At 48.5% G+C, this 22,781-nt stretch overlaps 1 protein-coding gene and 1 long non-coding RNA gene across 8 annotated transcripts; both read left to right on the top strand.

Annotated features, from left to right (window-relative positions):
* Positions 1 to 352: 352 nt before the first annotated feature.
* Positions 353 to 5,171, top strand: LOC123157877 (WAS/WASL-interacting protein family member 3). Its single transcript, XM_044576066.1, has 3 exons — positions 353 to 608; positions 4,093 to 4,637; positions 4,719 to 5,171. Exons 1-3 carry the CDS (start codon positions 353 to 355, stop codon positions 4,860 to 4,862), a joined length of 945 nt encoding a protein of 314 aa, XP_044432001.1. The 3' UTR covers positions 4,863 to 5,171.
* A 117-nt stretch (positions 5,172 to 5,288) lies between these two features.
* On the top strand, positions 5,289 to 10,911 carry LOC123180324 (uncharacterized). Of its 7 annotated transcripts, none has more exons than XR_006490876.1 (9): positions 5,289 to 5,418; positions 5,525 to 5,606; positions 5,698 to 5,768; positions 6,856 to 6,980; positions 7,388 to 7,594; positions 7,709 to 8,656; positions 9,197 to 9,243; positions 9,702 to 9,764; positions 10,306 to 10,744. It is a non-coding gene; the product is annotated as an uncharacterized lncRNA (long non-coding RNA). The 7 variants fall into 7 exon arrangements; XR_006490872.1 differs by having other exon boundaries at positions 7,709 to 7,752; XR_006490875.1 differs by having other exon boundaries at positions 9,197 to 9,764.
* The last annotated feature ends 11,870 nt before the right edge of the window (positions 10,912 to 22,781 follow it).

Genomic DNA, 22,781 nt, shown 5'->3' on the forward strand with positions numbered 1-22,781 from the left:
GTTCCCTCCCGAGCGTGTGGGGTTTCGGGTCTACAAAAGCGCCCGCCGGATTGCTTGCGTACCGCACTTCTCGCCGGGTCTCCTTTGACGTGAGTTGTGGTGCATCACCTCCAACGTCGAGGGTACACGGTGACGTGTTCGTGTGCAAACACACTGTCACCGTCTCCGAGCCCAGCGGCGATACCTAAGTCCTGGTTATTCACGCCGGCATGAGGAGGCGGTGGAAGTTCCTCCTCAGGAGAATCTTGGCGCCACCGCCCTCACTCTCCGGGCCCATCAGCATCCACGGCAGCCTCGTCTCCTCAGGGAGGCCGCTCTAACGGACGAAGAATTCGTCCGTTTGATGGAGATCATGACGGAGCGCTCGCTCCATCAGATCGGCCCGGCACCAGCATCGCCGACGCGCGTGAAGGAGGAGCCACCATCCCAAACGCATGTCTGCATGAAGCGGGAGTCGGCATCCTCACTCTGGGGGGTGAAGGACGAATTGGTGTCCCCGCCGCGCAACCGCAGCCTCCACGTCGGAGGTCACATGAAGGAGGAGCCCGTGTCCCCCAGCGCCTCCGTCGCGTCAAGGACGACCCGGCGTCGCCCTCGCCGCGTAGGTGGTATGCGCACATTGATGGGCCCTCGTCGCCGCCACGCCGCCCGATAAAGGAGCCGCCGCCGATGACCCACAAGTATAGGGGATCAATCGTAGTCCTTTCGATAAGTAAGAGTGTTGAACCCAACGAGGAGCAGAAGGAAATGACAAGTGGTTTTCAACAAGGTATTCTCTGCAAGCACTGGAATTATAAGTAACGAGTAGTTTGATAGCAAGATAATTTGTAACGAGCAAGTAACGGTAACGGTAACAAAAGTGCAGAAAGGTAGCCCAATCCTTTTGAGGCAAAAAACAGGCCAAAACGGTCTCTTATGATAAGCAAAACGTTCTTGAGGGTACGCGGGAATTTCATCTAGTCACTTTCATCATGTTGGTTTGATTCGTGTTCGCTACTTTGATAATTTGATATGTGGGTGGACCGGTGCTTAGGTGCTGTTCTTACTTGAACAAATCTCCTACTTATGATTAACCCACTCGCAAGCATCCGCAACTACGAGAAAAGTATTAATATAAAATCCAACCATAGCATTAAACTTTTGGATCCAAATCAGTCCCTTGCGAAGTAGCGCATAAACTAGGGTTTAAACTTCTGTCACTCTCGCAACACATCATCTAATAACTACTCCATGATGCATTCCCTTGGGCCCTAATAAGGTGAAGTGCCATGTAGTCGACGTTCACATGACACCACTAAGGGAATCACAACATACATATCATCAAAATATTGAACACATATCAAGTTCACATGATTACTTGCAACAAGATTTCTCCCCGTGACCTCAAGAACAAAAGTAACTACTCACAAATGATAATCATGCTCAAGATCATAGGGGTATTAAATAGCGATCTGAACATACAATCTTCCACCAAATAAACCATATAGTAATCAACTACAAGATGTAATCAACACTACTAGTCACCCACAAGCACCAATCTAAGGTTCCGGTACAAAGATTGAACACAAGAGATGAATTAGGGTTTGAGAGGAGATGGTGCTGTTGAAGATGTTGATGGAGGTTGCCCTCCCCAAGATGGGAGAGTTGTTGGTGATGATGATGACGATGATTGGGAGGGAAGTTCCCCCGGTAGAATCGCTCCACTGGAGGGCAAAAGTGCTCCTACCCAAGTTCCGCCTCGACACGGCTGCGCTTCGTCCCGAAAGTCCTCTCCTGATTTTTTTCTAGGTCAAAATGACTTATATACCAGAAGATGGGCACCGGAGGTGGGCCGAGGAGGGCACAACCCACTAGGGCGCTCCTGGGCTCCCTGGCGCGCCCAAGTGGGTTGTGCCCAACTGGTGGGCCCCCTTTGGTAGTTATTTGCTCCAATAATTCTTAGTTATTCCATAAAAAATCCCCGTGAAATTTCAGCTTGTTAGAGTTGTGTAGAATAGGTAGCCTGATGTAGCTTTTTCAGGTCCAGTATTCCAGCTGCCGGTATTCTCCCTCTTTGTCTGAACCTTGCATATTATGAGAGAAAAGACATTAGAATTACTCCAAAAAGCATTATTATGCATAAAAAATTATAAATAACAGTAGCAAAACATGATGCAAAATGGACGTATCACCGCCCGCGATTACGAAGGCGCGTAGCTGCCTCCTCCACTGCCTCGGAGGAGGCGGTCACGACGGTGCCTCGAGTTTGAGGGTCGTAGTATCCGAAGCGGAGCGTGCAGCGAGGCATCAGGCGATGTACGACTGGCACATTGCCAGTCGTCACTCCGTGTTTGCCAAGACTGACATGTCATCGGAATGGCTTCGCAATTACCCTAACCTGGCCCCGCGTGGGTGCTCGATCGCTCCTTTACCACCGCGGAGACGGCTGCCGGGCACCGCTGCCGCCTTGACGATGAGGAGTGGTCACTTAGCAACTGCTCCACCAACACCGACATGGGCAAGGCCGTAGCTATGGCTCTGCCAGCACCATCGGCAGTGGCCAAGGCGGCCCTCGGCACCACGCAAATAGGAGGTGGAGCGGCTCCTCCGCGAGCGGCAGACAGCCGTCGGACAAGGCTGTCGCTGCCTTGCGCCGCTGGAAGGACGAAGGCGGCGGCGGCACAGATGGCGACAACAATGCGGCAGGACAGGGCGGCCACGCGTACGAGATGGTCGTCCGGTATAGGGTTTAGATTTTCTTTTATAGCCTTTAGTAAAATGATCAAAATATTATCCGTTTATGTAAAGTATATCTGAACTTTAATGAAATTCACCGTGTTTGCATGAATTTCATCCGATTAGTTTAAATAGTGGTTGAAATGTATACGGGTAACGTCGAATGACCGGCTCTCGCATCAATGTCTGTGGACTAGTCCCCTGTCCACGTATGCATGCCCAAACAAATTTGCGGGTTAGTGTCTGAGATGCCCTAAGCTCCCTTGAATTGAATTACAGGTTCCCGGTGAATCATGGCGTTGGAGTCGTGTGGGACCCCTCCGTCAGCCTATATTGACCCACTTTGAACCGCCTTGAACCAGGCGCGCTGGATCGCCATGTTGCTACCGAACACGCATCCCTTCCACGTGGGCGACGGAAGTAGGGGTAAAAGCTCTACAACGTGTTTGGTTGGGGGGAGTTGGAGGTAGGGAATGGGAGTTTAACGTGAGTGGGACTTAAAATCTGCTGATTGGTTCAGTGACTTGGGAATTAACGAGGGAAGGGGAAGGGGAATTACGAGGGCCAACTTCCAACGATCTTTTCCCTAGGGGACCCTGGTAATTCAACGAAGGAATGGGAGTTGGCGTCTAGAAAAATAGTGCTCCCTAATCTGCAGATAAAACGCTAAAAATAATGTTGCAGATTTGTTCGGCCACCTCCCACGGTGAAAGAAAAAAAGGACGAAATCCTTGCTAAATACTTGCGGCGGCATTTTCTCCAAATAAATCGGTGTGAGCTAACTGCTCCCTGATACTATGCAGATAAAATGGCAAGCACAAGCACAACTCTCGCCAAGCGACGGCACCATATATCCCATCTGATTTTGATTTTTTTGTTGCGGGATATATCCCATCTGATTTTGCTAGTGACAAAGTTTGATTTTTTTCATCTTTCCCTTCACAAACTGATGGAGATCTATTTCCTTTCTACTCATTTTTTATGCCTTCACATGTTACAGATTTGTTTCATCATTTTTGTTTTTCCCTCCTTCTCTTTCTTCATGTGAATTATTCTCACAAATAATTCCCAAACCACACCAAACGTGGGATTGAGACTAATAGTTCACTTCCCAAGTCCAATCCTTCAGCCAACTCCCTCTCATAAATTCCCTTTCCCTTTCCCTTAAACTACCAAACACGCTGCTAGGGAAATCCCATTGTTAGAGTCCAGAACAAAATGAAGCCTCCTCAGGCCATTGGATTTTGGACCGTCCGATTGCGTGTCCAAACGAGATCTGGCCGTTGGATCGCGAGATGGATCGATCCGGGCCGTCGGATCGCGAGATGGATTGATTCGGGCCGTCGGATCGATAGAAACACTGCTACAACACTCCAGTTCATGCCACCGCCTATAATTTCCCTGCCCCACCGAGGGCATTCTTGTCTTTTCACACTATCCCCGTCGCGCCCCTTCCTTTCTCTCGTGCCCCAGCCGCCGCCGCTCGCCCCATCCCCATCCCCATCGCATCGCCACCCCCACCCCCACCCCTCCTCCCATCCCCTAACCCTAGCTCCTCCCCTACATCGCGCCGCCTGGCCTCCTCCCCTCCCGTCGCGCTAGCGCATCCCCTGCCGCCATCGTCGCTCGCCCCGGTCCCCGTCCTGCAGCGGTGTCCGAGGAGGACTAGCCGCGCCACGGCCGCACATCCCGTCCTGCAGCGGTGGTCCACGGGATCGGCACCGGCACCGGCCTCCTTGCTCCCGCTCGAGTCATGGAGGGACAACCAGCAGCGGCGGCCCAGGAGATCGACGACTAGCCGAGGCGAGTCGCCTTCGATTCTGCAGGAGCCCGACGGCTGTCTCCTCCTCTGCAGCCGCACACGAGCGGCCAGCCCTGGACTAGGTCGCGGCATGAGAAGCGGACGTCCGAGGCATGTCCAAGTGCGCCCCTCTCCCTCCCTGCGCGCGCGTGTGTGTGTGTTTGTGTGGGCCTGATTCCGTTCGTCCGCGCTGGCTTGGCAGCACCACTGCCCGCTCGATACGTCCCCCGCCCCAGCTGCCGACCCCCTCCTCCACGGCGGCGCCTTCGTCCCCGGCGACGCACGACAGCAGCCCACTACAGGTGATATTCGATTTCATGGTGATGTACATGCTTTGCATGCTTAATCCTAGCACTACTTCTGTTTTCTTTTGCACACAAGGGAACTTGCTATTCCTGCGGTCATTGATTAGTAAACAAAGAGGCAAGAGGGAGGGAGCAATGGATAAGAAGGTAACAAAGATAGATGCTCTCGTTGGCAGCGGCTTTCGTGGAGGGTGGCGCGCAGGACACCTTCGCCCCGAAACCATAGCTGTACGTGCGGGTGCGCTGACGTCTCTCTGCTGTGTGGTGGCACAGGACGGTGAAGATAGGGGACAAGAGCTGCTCGCTGCAGCCGCTTGTCGGCGGCCCCAATGGCCTCGTCCCCTGCCAAGGCAAGGATGGATGATTATACTGTTCTCCCTTCCAGTTCATCTCTGCACTCTACTCATTCAAACATGCCTTGCTGTTTCACCTTAGTAACAACAATGGATGGCATTGGTTGATTGGTACAGATGATAAGCCGTGAGATGGCGGTGCCGCCGATGGCCAGCCGCAGGATGAGACCAGGGACAATAGGTCCCTGGTCGACAATAACACCGTGCAGACGCTGTCCAGCAAGGACATCGAGGCGACGAAGCGGTGAGGATTCAATTGAATGTTGTCCACATGTCCTGCTCGAGTAGGATATTTACTTTCCTTTCTCTGTTTTTTAATGAGATCTTGATGTCGTGCGGGTTTTTAATAGGGAGGGTGCCAGCGGTGACGCCATCGTGGAGGCTTTGATAGCAAATGGCTCCACATTTGGAAATAAGACAGTGTTCTCACAGGTTGGCATCCGTTACTTATTGTCTGGTTTGTTTCCTTGCTATTTTGGTGGAACACTGAGGTCTGATTTTGTATGACCGTTTTCGGTTGCAGGAGAAATACAAGCTGAAGGAACAAAACAAATATGCGCCTAAAGTGCTTTTGCGGCGCCCCTCTACCCGAAGGTATCTCATGCCACTCTGTTTGTAGAAGGAAAGATATGTCATATATTTTGTAAGCAAATACTATCAAATTTGTGGTTCTGTGTGAGTGTGATTGTCACACATGCGACCATATGTAGTATCACACATTTCATTTTAATATAAAGATGCATCTTCTGATTAGCTCTTTGCGGTGGATGTCCTGCCCAAAGTAGCGAACCAGTTCTCTGGAGTATCTTCTTAACTGCAGTTTGAGGATTGTTGTAGTGTATGAATAAAGTAGGACAAGTAAGAAAGAACCGCTGCTTTATTTATAATTTCGCTACAACAACTGATGAAAGCACATCTAGCTCTATGGTGGCAATGTAGTTTGTTGTGGCTAAAATTTACTTAGCCCAACTAACCTTAGGTCAGACCAACTTCGGCGAGTGGTGTATTCCAACATACAAATTCAGTGCATTTGAATCAAGAGATGAAAGTGGTTGGAGGGGGGAAATAAGAAAGACTAAAATGCAATGTTTTTAAACTTATAGCCTATGGAATTTGAGACCTGCTGTTGTTCTTTTTGAATATTCTTGTATCCACTGTTTACTTAAAAAGTGGTGTTCAGAACAAGAAATAAGTTCTGCCCGCATAAAAGTTGCAGTTCAGAATCCATTTGTTAGGTTGGTCGGTGTGGGAATGGGAGGGTTTTAATTTCTTAATAGAACATGTCCCGTTTTCCAACTTTTGGTTTGAAAGATTACCAAGTGAACTGGATTTAACGTAGTTATTGGAAAGTTGGCATAATTTTGAAATAATTCTGTTGTAAGTTGTATTTACATAGTGCTTGGCACTTGAAAAAATATTTTCCTTTTTTATTTTGTTCATTACTCTTAATATATACTACTAGAAAGTGTGTAAATTATCTAATTTTTTTGTTCCCTTTTATGCTACCGCATCTGTGAGACATATTTCAAGAAGTACCCAGCTCGAATAGGGTAACTATTTCCGTTTCATTACTTGCTAGAGCCAATCTATTATTTTTTCCTTCTCACCATCATAGTCAATTTCTTGATCTTGCATAGCTGTAGCACTTGGTTACTTAATGCTGTCTTTTCTTGTTCCTCAGGTTTATGTGAGTTGATGCACTCTCCCTCTTGTTGTCTATGGCAAATGTTGGTGCATATTCAGATGTGCTTGCCGTTCATATGGTTGGGGGTTTAGTTGTTGGAGCTGTATCTGAACACTTAGGAGGTAAAATATGCTTTCTTCTATGGTAATGGATATTATTTGGTGTTAAATTAAATTTTCCAATTGAATGATACTGTTTTAACCTTGCTGTTTGTTGACAAATCACCCTGATTTAGCGGGAAGTTGTTATGTGTTGTGGCATGTAATCACTAATTCTCTCACGAGTTACATTACTTGTTTCCATCAAACTGCAATATACATCTCCGAATATGAAAGCTTTAGGCTGACCTGCCATTGCCAGCTCGAGGTGTTTGTTAGTATTTGTGAATGTGCGAAGTAAACCTGATTCTTGTGTGTTGTGCATCGCCATTTACATATCTTATTAATGAAAATCATAGCTGATTATCTCTGTTATATAGGTATTTCCACACAAATTTTATATCCAAATCTTGTCATTCATGTTGTTGCAGGGATTTGCGCGGTGGAGACAGCTATCCATTTGTGCGGTCATTGGATTAGTAAACAGAGAGGGGGGAGGGAGGGAGCAATGGACAAGAAGGCAACAAAGATGAAGATGCTCTCGTCGGCAGCGGCTTTCGTGGAGGGTGGCGTGCAGGACACCTTCGACGACGCCTGCAACATCTGCCTTGAGGCCTTCTGCGACAGCGAGCCCTCCGGTAGCGACCTCTCTCTTGCGGATGTAATGGTGATTGGCGATGGAAATCTTTTGATTTGGTGGTAGACGTGTCGGAAGTTGAAGCTGTTCTGGTTCTTGTTTTGAATTGTCACAGGTTAGCTGCAAGCATGATTTCTATCTCCAGTGCATCCTTGAGTGGTGAGGACCATGCTTTCTTGTCTTTGCAATTTCCCCTCAAGTTCTTTGACCACTTGATTAGAAATTTAGAATGATATTGCCTGAAACTATCGTATGAGTACGCATTTTGCTGTTGTTAGTTTGTTCATTGGCCTTGGCTTTATTTAAAAGTGTATGTTTCATGGGCCTTGGCTTTATTTAAGAGATACCTCGCCGGCTCTTTTTTTAAAAGCTAAAGGGACTATCTGATTTGTTCTCTCTGGTCTACTACCACCCCTTATTCTTGGGCTTTGGTCTGCTACATTTGGCCTGATATTCTTCTTTGGTGTCCACATGAGAAAAAAAGGATGCCTATGATCAAATATCAATCACTTATTTTTCTAGGTTGTATAGATTTCTTGAATTGCCTGCAGTATACTTCTTTGTCAACTAATATATGTCTCCCTGACGATTTCAACAAATACCAAGGATATGGTTAGGCGCACATATGCTTGTGTTTATGACGACACCTGCACCAGTCGTTATAGTAGTTGTTGTTGTCCCCCCCCCCCTCCAAACTCCCTTCTCTGGGTGAGAGATCCCTCTCCTTTCCTTTCTATTTGTTGGGTTTCGCTTTGTGCCATCATTTGATTGGTTGAATGACACAGGAAGAAAGTGAGAACAGAGTGCTTCTCTCCTAAGTTATACTTGTATGTCTAAATTTTTCTCAAATGACATGACACCCAGTGTCCTGCATGATATTTTCACACAAACATGTTAATTGTTTTGCATATATTGGTGAAGTTTAATTCAGCTTCAGAAATGAGGGCATGCGATACATGTTGTGTGCATTTGATTTCAGAATGTTTTTAACCCGCCATGCATGATAATCGTGTGGTAGCTACATGTATGTTAGATTGCTGGACATCTGAAGGAGCTTGAATAGGTATTTCACCATCTTATGCAACACCGTTGCGTATCTACACCTATATCATGTTTATTAACTAAACGTTCTTCCATGTGAAACTCACTAGATCTTTGGTATGTGTTTTCCTCCAATCCTTGCTTAACTGTGTGATGTTGAATCATTTAAAATGGATGTTGAATCCTACATGCTATGCTATGTCATGCTGATTTATAATTTGATTTCCTATTATTGTTGGCAAGCTCTTGCTCGCAGTTCACATTGTATGATTGGTATTTTGTGCATGACATGGTGCGGATTTCCTAGCTTCTTCAAGAATGTCTGCTTGGTTTCTCCTGATTTTGTAAATTCTTTCTTCGGTGACTTCTGTAATTCATGAATGTGTGTCACTCGTCATGTTAGTTTATGCCTTTTGCTCGGGTTTTGGATCTATTAATTGGACTAATTAATAGATTTAACTTACTTAATGTTTAGATAGCATCTTAGGACCTTTGTATGTCTGTGAAACTGTGAGTAGAAACACTTGAAATTTGATGTTTTGCTGGCTACCTATTATTGCAGTTATAGAAGGTCATGACTGACCTGTGAAACACTTGGGCACACCAAAGGTTGGTGATTCGAATCAAAGATTAGTGTATGCTATGTTACGTTGTTTCCCTCATCTGATTATTGTTGCTGCCGGGTTAACATGAATGCTAAGTTATAGGCGTCTTGACTAATTAATAAATGAAACCGAAGAGGATGGGCAGAAAGCAAACTAATTTTATGTACGCCCAACATTGTTTCTTTGGATGCTTATATGAATGGTTTTAAACTTTTAATGGATGAGCTGATGGCATAACTTGGTTCTCCTCTTACAGATAAGCGCATTCATGTTCTGAAGCAATGCCTTCTTGAACGTGTATAGGAAATAAGCTCCGATGCATTTATTTTAGTACTTGGATACTCTTTTGCTTACATGTCTGCCGGGAAGATACAATGTCCTACAAGTTCGAATACAGAGCTACCACTATAAATTCTACTTGGTTGCATCTGACCTAATGTTATTCATTTCCTTCTGCTCCAGACAAGACAAGCAGCAGCGGCGACGCCGGACCAGTCACCCCCGCACCTCCAGTTTTCCTTCAGGGTAACTAACCACGGGCAAATGCTTCTGTCATTTCTTTCGCTTGTGATTCCTCTCGTTGGGACCATGGTTGTTGCCTTTCCCTCTGCCTGTAAAATCGTACTGCAGAGGCATCTAGCACCCACCATGAACATCGGTGTGAGGTCTTGGATCAAGGCTCCCCTGGACCAGCATCGTCTGCTAGCGCACGCGTGCCTGCTTCTGTGCAGATTGACTGATCTAGCCTCCACCTAAATTTCCTGCAATTACGATTCAGCAAGAGATCATAGGTAGTCTAATTTGTTTTCCCAAAACCTAAGTTCAACGATGGAGTTAGATACAGATTATCCATATGCATATTCTGTCCATATTACTGTCCTGAACAGATAGCCTGATTGTTCCACTTAATTTAGGTCACTAATTACATGCAAATAGTACTACACTATACGTCTAATTTTTCTGCAATTGCTTCATTAGATAGCCTGAGTGTTCAAAAAATTGTTCTATACTTTGTCTTTGTCTTCCCTGATTTTAATTAACCCTGTTGAGCTTCTTTATGACGTAGGCTGTGAGCCTTGTGTTGGGAGGATCCCAGGCCGAATGATGCTTGATCTCCTTTTGGAGGAGCTTGTGTTTACCGCAGCCCGTTATAGTCGAAGGGGCTATTTAAGTAACACCATGAGTTCATTTACTGGTGTTCGATCCTCCGATGAGGCAGCGGCGGAAGACTTGCCTTTTTGAAGCCATCAGGACCATCGAAAATGCCACAAGAACAGTGGTCAAAGATCTGAATTATGGACGCTTAAACAAGATGGAACAAGACTTTGGTTATCTAAGGCTCAGGCTCAATGAAGCATTTGACACAATAGACAGGGTTGCCAAAGGATATTTGTATGCTATAAGATACATGCCAGCTTTCTTACATCAGCTTCATAATGTGATAGCACATACTTTTCCTCCTACTCGTGTTGTGGACAAGTCAACAAATGAGGCTCTCAAGAATATTGAGGTGGTAGCTCATAATCTCAGGACAGAAGCAATAGTCTTGAGAACAAGCTATATGTGTTGAGAAGGCAGAGTCAAGCGCGCGTGAACATGTGTAGCTTGCTTTCGGACTAAATCCTTTGTAGTTGTGTGGACCAACTTTTATATACTAAGGGCGTGTTCGGTAGCCCTCCAGTCCTCCACAGCCACCAACTCCTCAACTCCATCGCCAGGATCTTCTCGCCAGCTTCTCCCGAGCGAGCCGGGAGCGAGCGAAACGTTCGGAGACACGGCTTCTCGCTCGTACCATGAGTCAGTCTGAAGCCCATGAAATTGTCCCAATGTGGCCCAATCAACTCGAAATTTGTAGCAGGCTCATAGCCCAATTCGCTGCCGGTTCGTTTCTTCGCGGTGGGATTGGTCGGTCGTGCGAGTCGTGGGATTAGAAGCTCGAACCGGTACGCTCAGGCACACTTCGCGGTGGCAGCCTCGTGTAATTTTGAACAACTCCAACTTCTCATTTTTTCTGGAGCTCGGGTTGGGCAACTCCACGACTCCTTCGATTTTGCACGACGCTCAACTCCAGCTTCTCTCGCCCATAGCCACGTTTTGAAACGTTCGGCTGCACGCCCGACCTGGAGTCTAGGATTTGAGGAGCAGGAGGGCTCCCGAACACGCCCTAAATATGTATAGCCTGCTTTTGGACTGAAGCTGTTGTTTCCTGAACCAATTGCTATGTATTGAATGTGTATATATCGATGCAATGCTTCAAATATAAACTTGATATATTAGATTGATAAATATAACTACATTATGTTATTTTTTATATTTACAATGCCTCAATAATTACTGTATTACCAAACTGGATATGACCGTATCCGGCAGCGGGTGCTGTCGGGTGCGGCAAGACGCACTTCCTACCTAGTGGGTAAAATAGACGAACAAGCTGTGCAATTTCATGTGGATCGAAGGCTGTGTGGAGGGGAGGTTTAGGGGCGGTGGCCGTTCGGCAGCTACGAGGTAGCAGGCTGTGAGCACACGTCACGTGCGCTTCATGCCTGGGCGTTCGCCGGCTTGGACATCATCGACTGGGAGTGGTGGTTTTCTAGCTCCTTCCTTTGCTGATTTTCCCATCTCCCGGTGACTCACCCCATTGATTTAGAACATTTCTAGTAGATCCGGTATACGTCCGTCCCACAAAAATAGTTTACAGGCATCAGTAAAATAATTTTACGGTACTGTGATCTCTCCGACGGAACAGATCCCACAAACCAGTACCACAAATATTTTGTGGGACGCGTTTACGTGATCTATTCCACGCCGGAGGGCTCGCGGTACCGCAAATTTTGCATGGCTTTGTAAATTCTAGATTTTCAACAATGTGAACCGAATAGAATCATAATATAAATTAAACACATGAATATAAATGGTCTGAAAAGCAATTCACAATACAACAGTGTTCAAATTCGAATAATTATTACAACACCAAATTGTTCAAATCACACACAATACATATGAATAAAAATGGAAATCTATCCCCTATAGAGTTGCCAACGATGCTCAGTAAGAACATGCTGGAGTTGCTTGTGTGAATCACGGTTCTCGATCTTCTGGTAGGTGTCAAGAAATGAAGTAATGTCATCTGCGTCCCTGGCAGGCTTCAAACGGCTACCAACATCGGCATAATTAAACTCCAAGTCCGAATCCCTCTCATCCTCGAGGACCATGATGTGTGAAATTACACAGGCAGTCATGATGTTTCTGAGTAATTTTCTATCCCAGAAACGAACAGGACCTCGAACAATGGCAAACCGAGCTTGCAATACACCAAATGCCCTCTCAATATCCTTTTCGGTGAGCTTCTTGTCCTTTGGAATAAACTTTGTGTTTCTTGGTTTTGGGGTCACTAATAGTCTTCCCAAATGTTGACCATGTAGGGTAAATACCGTCGGCAAGACAGTAACCCATGGTATACTCATGGCCATTGACGTTATAGTTGCTACTGTGAAACATAGTAGAAAACAAAGAAAAAAGTCCTATGATCACCCGGAACAATATGAAGATGCGATAAACGGTTTGGATTAGATCGTTATCAACTTCGAGTTGTAGTGGAAGAAGACGAGTCAGTGTAGATCATACTTGGAGTCCCTCGAACTATAGATGTACGATCCCGCTAGCCGCTCATGAACAATCCCTCGAACTAAAGACCAAAAGCACGACCTCTCTACAGGTTGCAAGCGTACTGTCTTCATGATCCAGGAGCGCTTCGCCGTCCAGAGCTAATCGTTGCTGGAGAATTAGAGGCAAGAGATTAGAACCACACTGTGCTTCTAACTATGAGGATTAGATGATCTAGGTCTAGGTCTAATTGATTAACTATGACCAACTAGAAATAGAGAACTAAAGGAGGCTCCAATACTTGTGTAAAGGAAAAGTGCCAAAGCCTCTAGTATATATAGGTTGGAGGAGAGGGGAGGGGCGCCACAAGGAGGGAAGGAACTCCCCCCTTGCACCGGCCAAGAGCAGGGGAAGTCCCCCTCCAATTCAGCCCCCTTCCCCTTTCCATGGGGAGAAGGGGGCGCCACCCCTTTTGGGCCCAAGTGGCCCACGTAGCCTTCCACCACTTGGCCTTTTAAGGCCCGTTGATATTAAATTAAATATAAAGTCTCCTAACAATTACTAGAGCCTTTTATTATTAATTTAACATCACTGGAAACATTTTCCACCTGTATATTTTTTAACGGGAATACTCGGTATTGCCCGATAAACTCTGAAACCCTTCTGGTGACCCCGAAACGCTTCCGGTTGCTCTCGAAACTATTTCGGATATTAACGAAACTATTTCACAAATAAATCCAAGATACTCTTGTCCTACTAACACTCAACAGATCATGATTACCTTAAGATTATGACCCTATAGGTTCGGTAAAACATAGACATGAACGAAAACCCTTTGTTCAATGATCGATAGCGGAACCGTGGACATCCACATAGATCCCTAGAGTACATGACTGACATTCAAGTGAGCCTTTGGTTATCATGTGATATTCCCTTTGCTTTGTGGTACTTTACAATACGCAGAGTGAGATACATCGATATCCTCTTGAGTCATACACATGCTCACTATACCGGCCACCTCGTTATCGATTTTGTTCTTCTTTCTCATTGACATGTTTCGGCATCCCCGTGACATAATCACCTGTGTCTAGAAAGACGATGATGAATGCTGTCACACTGAGAGGGCCCTACGAACATCTCTCCGTTGTCGGAGGAGCAAATTCCACTCTCGAGCTATCTAGTCCCTTGTCAAACTTTCCGATGAACTTGTAAGTTGTCGTTATGATCACCGTGTTACAGATGGCGTTTGAGCAACCCCATGATATGTTTCCATCGTATCTATAAACTTTTGGTTGTTTCATGTCAATATTCTACAACTTTCATATACTTTTGACAACATTTTATATTATTTTCGGACTAACATATTGATCCAGTGTCCAGTGCCAGTTCCTGTTTGTTGCATGTTCTTTGTTTCGCAAAATATCCATATAAAACAAAGTCCAAACGCGTTAAGAATTTACGAAGATTTATTTTGGAATATATGTGATTTTTGAAAAAAAAGAATCAACGCGAGACGATGCCCGAGGGGCCCACAAGCCCAAGGGGCGTGCCCCCTACCCCAGGCGCGCCTTGCAGTCTTGTGGCGCCCCTCTAAGGAGGTTGATGCCCTTCTTTAGCTTCAAGAAGGATAATATCTTGAAGAATATTCCCTCAAAATTTCAGCCCAATCGAATTTACGGATCTCTGGGAATTTAAGAAACGGTGAAGGGCCAGAAAACAGGAACGCGAAACAGAGGGAGAGATCCAATCTCGGGGTACCATGAAGGCCAAGGACCAGAGGGGAAAACCTCCTCCCATCTAGGGGGAGGCCAAGCAAGAAGAAGAAGGGGGGGGGGGGGCTCTCTCCCCCTCTCACCCGGTGGCGCCGGGAACGCCACCGGGGGCAACCATCGTGACGGTGATCTACACCAACAACTTCGCCGCCGTCACCACCAACTCTCTCCCCTCTATGCAGCGGTGTAACACCTCTTCTCCCTGCTATAATCTCTACTTAAAGATGGTGCTTAATGCTATATAATATTATCTAATGATGTATGGCTATCCTATGATGTTTGAGTAGATTCATTTTGTCCTATGGGTTGATTGATGATCGTGATTGGTTGAGTTGTATGTTTTATTTTGGTGATGTCCTATGGTGCCCTCCGTGTCGCGCAAGAGTGAGGGTTTCCCGCTATAGGGTGTTTCAGTACATTCGTGATTCGCTTATGGTGGGTGGCGTGAGTGACGGAAAAACATACCCGACTAAGTAGGTTGTTGCGTATGGGAGTAAAGAGGACTTGATACTTAATGCTATGGTTGGGTTTTACCTTAATGATCTTTGGTAGTTGCGGATGCTTGCTAGAGTTCCAATCATAAGTGCATATGATCCAAGTAAAGAAAGTATGTTAGCTCATGCCTCTCCCTCATATAAAATTGCAATAATGATACCGGTCTAGTTATCGATTGCCTAGGGACAAATAACTTTCTTGTGTTACAAAAAGCTCTCTACTAAACAACCAACTTTTAGAGAAGATTCACATGAAAATATACTATCTTGGACATCTTTTATGATTGTGAGCCCCATTAAGTATTTTATGCTAAATTGTTGACGTTGGACAAGGAAGACAACGTAATGATTTATGTTTGTTCATATTCACATAGAGGTTATATTGTCATAGATCCTCCAACATGTGGTGCTTGCCCAATATCTTTGCTAGCCAAAAATCCGCACTAAGTAAAAATACTACTTGTGCACCCAAAAACCTTAAACCCAATCTCAAGTTATGAGAGTCCACTATACCTACCTATGGATTGAATAAGATCCTTCAAGTAAGTTGTCATCAGTGCATAAGGCAATAAAAATTGCTTCTAAATATGTATGGTCTTTCAGTGTAAGGGAAAATAGTATGAACTTGTGATGGCAAAGTAATAAAAGTGACGGACTGCATAATAAAGGTTTCTATCACAAGGGGCAATATAATATGACGTTCTTTTGCACTAAGAACTTGTGCATCCAAAAATAAAGCGCATGACAACCTCTGCTTCCCTCTGCGAAGGGCCTATCTTTTACTTTTACGTATTTGCTTTTTATGCAAGACTAAATCGTGTTCGCCTCTATTCCTTTTTATTTTTCTCTTTTGCAAGCATCATGTGGTGGGGAAATATCTAGGCACATATATCCAATTGGATATGAGTGATCATGAGTTATTATTGTTGACAACACCCTTGAGGTGAACAAGTTGGGAGGCGAAACTATAAGCCCCTATCTTTCTATGTGTCCGGCTAAAACATTTTGCTCCATATATATGTTGTGAGTGTTAGCAATCATAGAAGACTAAATGATGGTTGAGTATGTGGACTTGCCAAAAAGGCTCCGACCCGAGACCCTTCCTGAAAATATGAAGAATTGCAATTGCATTGTTGACTGAGAACTAGTTTGTCTATTTTCAAGAAAGTTTATTCCTTTTACTTTGATGTCGTGATGAATTGTTACTTGCTCATAAGAAGTTTTATGATAAAGGTTATTGCTATTATAATAATGATCATTATGCTACTATGTCCGCATTTTGTTTTATCGACATCTCTCTCTCTAAACATGTGGACATGATTCTCGATATCGGCTTTCGCTTGAGGACAAGCGAGGTCTAAGCTTGGGGGAGTTGATACGTCCATTTTGCATCATGTTTTCTTACTATTATTTATAGTGTTTTTATTCATAATAACACTTTGTGGAGTAATTCTAATGCATTTTCTCTCATAATATGCAAGGTTTACACAGAGGGAGAAAACCGGCAGCTGGAATTCTGGGCCTGAAAAAGCTATGTCAGAGATACCTATTCTGCACATCTCCAAATGAGATGAAATTTTATGGACAATTATTTTGGAATATATAAAAAATATGGGAGAAAAGAAATACTAGAGGGGGCCACCTAGGTGCCCACTAGGCCCCAGGGCACACCCTGGTTGAAGGAAATATGTCCTAGAGGCAATAATAAAGTTGTTATTTATATTTCCTTATACAATGATAAATGTTTATTATTCATGCTAGAATTTTATTAACCGAAAACTTAGTACATGTGTGAATACAAAGACAAACAGAGTGTCACTAGTATGCCTCTACTTGACTAGCTCGTTGAATCAAAGATGGTTAAGTTTCCTAGCCATAGACATGAGTTGTCATTTGATTAAAGGGATCACATCGTTAGAGAATGATGTGATTGACTTGACCCATTCCGTTAGCTTAGCACTTGATCGTTTAGTTTGTTGCTATTGCTTTCTTCATGACTTATACATGTTCCTGTGACTATGAGATATGCAACTCCCGGATACCGGAGGAACACTTAGTGTGCTATCAAACGTCACAACGTAACTGGGTGATTATAAAGATGCTCTACAAGTGTCTCCGATGGTGTTTGTTGAGTTGAAATAGATCGAGATTAGGATTTGTCACTCCGAGTATCGGAGAGGTATCTCTGGGCCCTCTCGGTAATGCACATCACCATAAGCCTTGCAAGTAATGTGACTAATGAGTTACTTAGGGGATGATGCATTACGGAACGAGTAAAGAGACTTGCCGGTAACGAGATTGAACTAGGTATTGAGATACCGACGATCGAATCTCGGGCAAGTAACATACCGATGACAAAGGGAACAACGTATGTTGTTATGCGGTTTGACCGATAAAGATCTTCGTAGAATATGTAGGAACCAATATGAGCATCCAGGTTCCGCTATTGGTTATTGACCGGAGACGAGTCTCAGTCATGTCTACATAGTTCTCGAACCCGTAGGGTCCGCATGCTTAACGTTCGATGACGATCGGTATTATGAGTTTATGTGTTTTGATGTACCGAAGGTAGTTTGGAGTCCCGGATGTGATCATGGACATGATGAGGAGTCCCAAAATGGTCGAGACATAAAGATTGATATATTGGATGACTATATTCGGACACCGGATGAGTTCTGGGGGTAACCGGATAATTATCGCAGTGCCGGGGGGTTATCGGAACCCCCGGGGGAACTAATGGGCCAACATGGGCCTTGTGAGAAAGAGGGGAGGGGGCCTTAGGGCTGGCCGCCCCCCTTGAGGAGTCCGAATTGGACAAGGGGGGGGGGGGGGGGGCGGCGCCCCCTCTTTCCCTCCCTCTCTCCCTCTCCTTCCTTCCCCCTCCTAGTAGGACTAGGAAAGGAGGAATCGTACTCCTACTAGGAGGAGGATTCCTCCCCTCCTTGGCATGCCCATAGGGCCAGCCGGCCTCCCCCTTGCTCCTTTATATACGGGGGCAGGGGGCACCCTAGGACACACAAGTTGACAGTTGTCTTAGCCGTGTGCGGTGCCCCCCTCCACAGATATCCACCTCGGTCATATCATTGTAGTGCTTAGGCGAAGCCCTGCGTCGGTAACTTTATCATCACCTTCATCACGCCGTCGTGCTGACGAAACTCTCCCTCGGTCTCAGCTGGATCTAGAGTTCGTGGGACGTCACCGAGCTGAACGTGTGTAGATCGTGGAGGTGCCGTACTTTCGGTGCTAGGATCGGTCGGATCGTGAAGATGTACGACTACATCAACCGCGTTGTCATAACGCTTCCGCTTACGGTCTACGAGGGTAGGTGGACAACACTCTCCCCTCTCGTTGCTATGCATCACCTAGATGGATCTTGCGTGTGCGTAGGAATTTTTTTGAAATTACCGCGTTCCCCAACAGTGGCATCCGAGCCAGGTCTATGCGTAGATGTTATGTGCACGAGTAGAACACAAAGAGTTGTGGGTGATAATAGTCATACTGCTTACCAGCATGCCATACTTTGATTCAGCGGTATTGTTGGATGAAGCGGCTGTCGGCGTCCTGGGAACGGGGGTCCCCAGACTTGCCTTCCTGCGGCCCACGGCGTGGCTGAGCCAGCAGGCCGTACGACCCATCTTCATCAACAAGGCACCCAAGACCCTCGCGAGGGTCCAAGCCTCGCGAGGCGGACGACGCAAGACCTCCTCAGGAGTGGCCTAGTCAGGCAGGCTCGCGAGGAGCAGAGATATCAAGGCGGGGCAAACCTCACGAGGCACTCGTGACGTGAGCCATGACGATCGGTACCAGGCGGGCGCCAGCGCGCACAGCGTCCTTGTTTCCTCTTTGGTGCTAAGGAGGCCAACGCAGGCGAGGAGTACCGAGGCATCAGGCAAAGGTTGCTATATCGATGCAACGAGACCAAGACCAGGAGGACGGCAAGGCGGAGGTCATCATGGAGCCCAAGACGGCGTCACCACCAGAGCCTTTCGCAGGCGAAGACCACTTTTGTCAGGATAGCTTGTACTAGCTCTCCCCCTTCAAATTTGCCCGCCATTGTTGGCTCCCTTCCCGCTCATTATTTGGAAAGAGGACCAGGGCCTCTATAAATAGGTCTAGCCACCGCAGTAGTAGGCATCGGATCCAGAGACGCGCACAAGTTGGCAAGCACAAGAACACCTCAACCTCAGGAGGCTGTTCTTCCCTCTGTACTGTTCATCACCAGCCCAAGAGGCAATCCACCACGACCACACTGGAGTAGGGTATTACACCACAATGGTGGCCCGGACCAGTATAAATCTCGTGTCTCTTTGTGTTGCGAGTTTGTCAAGTTCGTCTGCGAGATCTCAGCGAGCTAGGGCGTAGATCGGTAGGAGGGAAAGACTTCGCGCGCACCCCAGTGTTCGAACCTTAAGGGTTTGCCGGAACCCCACATCTGACATTTGGCGCGCCAGGTAGGGGTGCGCCGGAGCTTCTTCTCCGCCGACCAGCTCGCCGACGCTCCACAGCCACGATGTCCGGCGACTCAAGGGCCGGCTCCGACCGCTGGCAGCCTATCCAGCCCGGGCAGCGCCGCCTGCCCATGAAGACCTCGACCCCGCGCTCCAGGCGGCGCGAGCGCCGCAAGACTCCGCCGGGCGCGGGCAGTGCGGCCAGGCGTCGTCCACCCTCACCCCGCGGCAAGTACGGGCCGCTGCAAGAGCAGCGAGCCATGCCGCAGCAACGACGCTGCACTCACGACAGGAGCAAGCAAACATGCGGGCAGCGCTCACCGTGGCAAGGGAGCTGCTACGATGTAGGCTGATGGAAAGCGGCCGGGATGCACTGCTGGAGCGTGTTGCCGAGCTGCTGGATGCAGCGGCATCGGGAGCACCACCTTTTTGCTATCGACTTTCTCCTCAGGCCACTGCAGGGCCACGCGGCGAGCCTCACCACAGCCGCGCGCCATCAACTACGCCCGGGGGCTTCGTCAACATCAGCACGGCCAGCGGCGTAGGGGGCTCCGCCGCCCCCATGCCGCCCGCGACAAGCACGGGCGCAAGTGTCGCCCCCCATGGTCCTAGTCGGATGCCACGCTGCCATCCTTAGGACGCCACCCTGGGCCGAGCAACATGGAGCGTGGGGCACCACGGCGAGGTGTTCGGGGTGACGGCCCCGGAGGCCTACGTGCCCCGCATGATGGATCAAGAGTACGCACCGGAGGACGACCCCGGCTCATTCATTGGAGAAGATTGGGGAGAGGGGCGCTAGGAGCCGAAGCTTTCCAAGAACCAACGGAGAACCACGACGATCGCGCCGGCAACGGCAACTATAGGGTACCGCTAATCTCTCAGGAACAGGCTTACGCTAACCATGGGCTACAGATGAATCTGGTTGCAGCATCGATCGACGACCCTGGCACGGCAGCACCCCTTCCAACAAGGGGAACACGCTGGGGGCCGCCAGGAGGGAGCCAGGAGCAAGGCCCCTCCCCGCGTCGCGCAACGCCTGGCGACACCCGGAGGTAGGTCCTCTGCCGGGGAGGCCTCGACGACCCTTCCCCCGGCAGAGGACCTGTGGTCGCCGAGGGCACCGCTGGCGTCCTCTTTCCCTCTTTTGTGTCGTCCCGGTGACCGGTCAGCTCAAAGGAGGTCAAGGGTGGCGCAAGACGGGGCCCTCGTCTGTCGATATGAAGCAAGGCCGGTACCTGTGAAGAAGGCCCAGTGCCTGTGAAGCTCGCCACCCGTGACACTCTCACGTAATAATGAGTTGGGGCTGTACACGCCCTGGAGTCTCAGGGGTGCCGGCCTCAGGCCCTGGGGCTCCCTCCCACGCCTAGTGGCAGCACTTAGCTCCGCGCTGGTGAGAAGACTTGAAGACCATAAGACTAGACTAGGTGCCGAACGCGGCCTTTTGCTTTGGATCTCTCTTTCTGTAGCTTTGCTTTCTGGATCTGGATTTGAGTTGAAACCGAGTTTTTATCGATGCGCGCGGGGGGAGCCTTTTCTCGTTCGAGCAATTTCTTGCCTTCTGGATCTCGTTTTGTCTGGGACTCATGTCCGTCGCCTTCCCCTCACGAGCTCCTCGCGAGCGGGACTGCGCGAAGCACACGCACGCCAAGCGCGCGCTAGCACTGCAACTGGAGCTCACCTCTCGTGGGGCCCCTTCTGACGGGGCGACAAGCTCCGCAGGATTCTCAGAAACTCGACGTATCGCGACCCAGCTCAAAGCTGGTGCTGACTAAGGTAAACCATGACAGAAAACTCGCACTTGGATTCACGAGTCAGCGAGGACACAAACTCACACCGCATAGGAAAGTAAAACTGCAATTTGCTTACATGAGGGGCTCCCCCTCTCAAAATGCTCTTACAAGTTTTCCAAGGGCCACGCCCGAGTTTTGTGTGCAGGATGAAACGACAGGAGGACATGGGGTCAGCCAGAAATGTCGCTCACTGCATCACCCGCGGACGCGTCACTCGCGTCGTCATCGTCTTCGTCAGCATCATCGCCGCCATCGGCGACACCCCCGTCGCCGTCGTCAACCACGTCACCTTCGTCTGCGGCGACCACCACCGCGTCATCCTCCGAGGTGAAGGCCCTGACCAACGCGTCCACATTGTCCTCAACCCAATGCGCCAGGTCGCCCCGGACAGCCGTGGGTACGGGGGCGATGGCGGCGTCGAAATCAAAGTTGGGGTCAGCATTTAGGAGGTGGTTGAAGACACGGGAGAAAGCGCGCTCAAGCAGGCCACGACTCCTTTCCTCCACAAGCTGGCGAGCTCTGGCAGATCGAGCCTCCAGGCGCGTCACCACCTCGGTGAAGAAGGTCAGGTGGCTGGCATAATCATTCGAGTGAGGTGCCGGCGCCTCCACGTCGCAAATATGGCCCTGGGCGATATTGGCTCTGTTCTGGAGATCCTGAAGCATAGGGGCATGCTCGCGCTCCAGCGTTCGTCGTTGGAGCACTTCCTCTGTGTTTCACCGTGCGATGGCCTCAGCATCATCAACCCGCCTCTGAAGGGAACACAGCTCGGCGTGGGCGGAGGCCAAGTTCACTTGCGCCGCAACCAGGGCGGCAGCCATGGCTTCCGCGCGCCTCTCAGCCTCATCCAACCTGGGCCTGAGGGCAGCGGCCCTGTCCGCATCCTCCGTACCCGCGAGCTTCAGCTTCAGGTCGTACCTACCCTCCAGGTCTGCGTGAACCTCGGCCACCCGGCGATTGACCTCCCCCTCGACTCTGGCCTCGCGAGCCCCGACGGCATCTTCCGCTTGAGCAACTTGATGCTCCCTCGTCTCCAGTTGCTCGAGCTCGAGGCTGCGCTCCACGGCTTCCAGGGCCAGCGCCTCGTCACGCTTCCGGACCTCCTCTTCCTCCACGGGCGTCCCCCTCTGCGAGGCAAGAGCGGCCCTACGCGCCTCCACCTGCTGCTCAAGGGACGCACTCCAGGCCTGGAGCTCCCACGCGCGCTTCTCCGCAGCCTCGCGACGACAGTCAGCCTCGCGAGCCTCTTCCAAGGCTCGTGAGCGGGCTTCATGGGCGATCTTGAGGGAGGCCTCGGCCTTCGCATTCTCAAGGTCACGTTGATAGCGGCCGAGGTTGATGGCCATCTTCAGCTTGTGCCGCTCATCCACCAGCCAGAGACCTTCAGCCTCAAGGCGCGAGTCAACACCAGCGAGCTCTTCACCCAATCGACTCA

This window comes from Triticum aestivum, chromosome 1D (genome assembly GCF_018294505.1).
Source record: "Triticum aestivum cultivar Chinese Spring chromosome 1D, IWGSC CS RefSeq v2.1, whole genome shotgun sequence".
NCBI classification, from domain to species: domain Eukaryota; kingdom Viridiplantae; phylum Streptophyta; class Magnoliopsida; order Poales; family Poaceae; genus Triticum; species Triticum aestivum.

Bases quoted from the DNA above. Each gene is read 5' to 3' on its own strand.
- LOC123157877 (XM_044576066.1), top strand. From the start codon at position 353: ATGACGGAGCGCTCGCTCCATCAGATCGGCCCGGCACCAGCATCGCCG. The intron at 609-4,092 runs GTATGCGCACAT...ACAACACTCCAG, and splicing joins TCGCCCTCGCCGCGTAGGTG to TTCATGCCACCGCCTATAAT. The intron at 4,638-4,718 runs GTGCGCCCCTCT...CTGGCTTGGCAG, and splicing joins GACGTCCGAGGCATGTCCAA to CACCACTGCCCGCTCGATAC.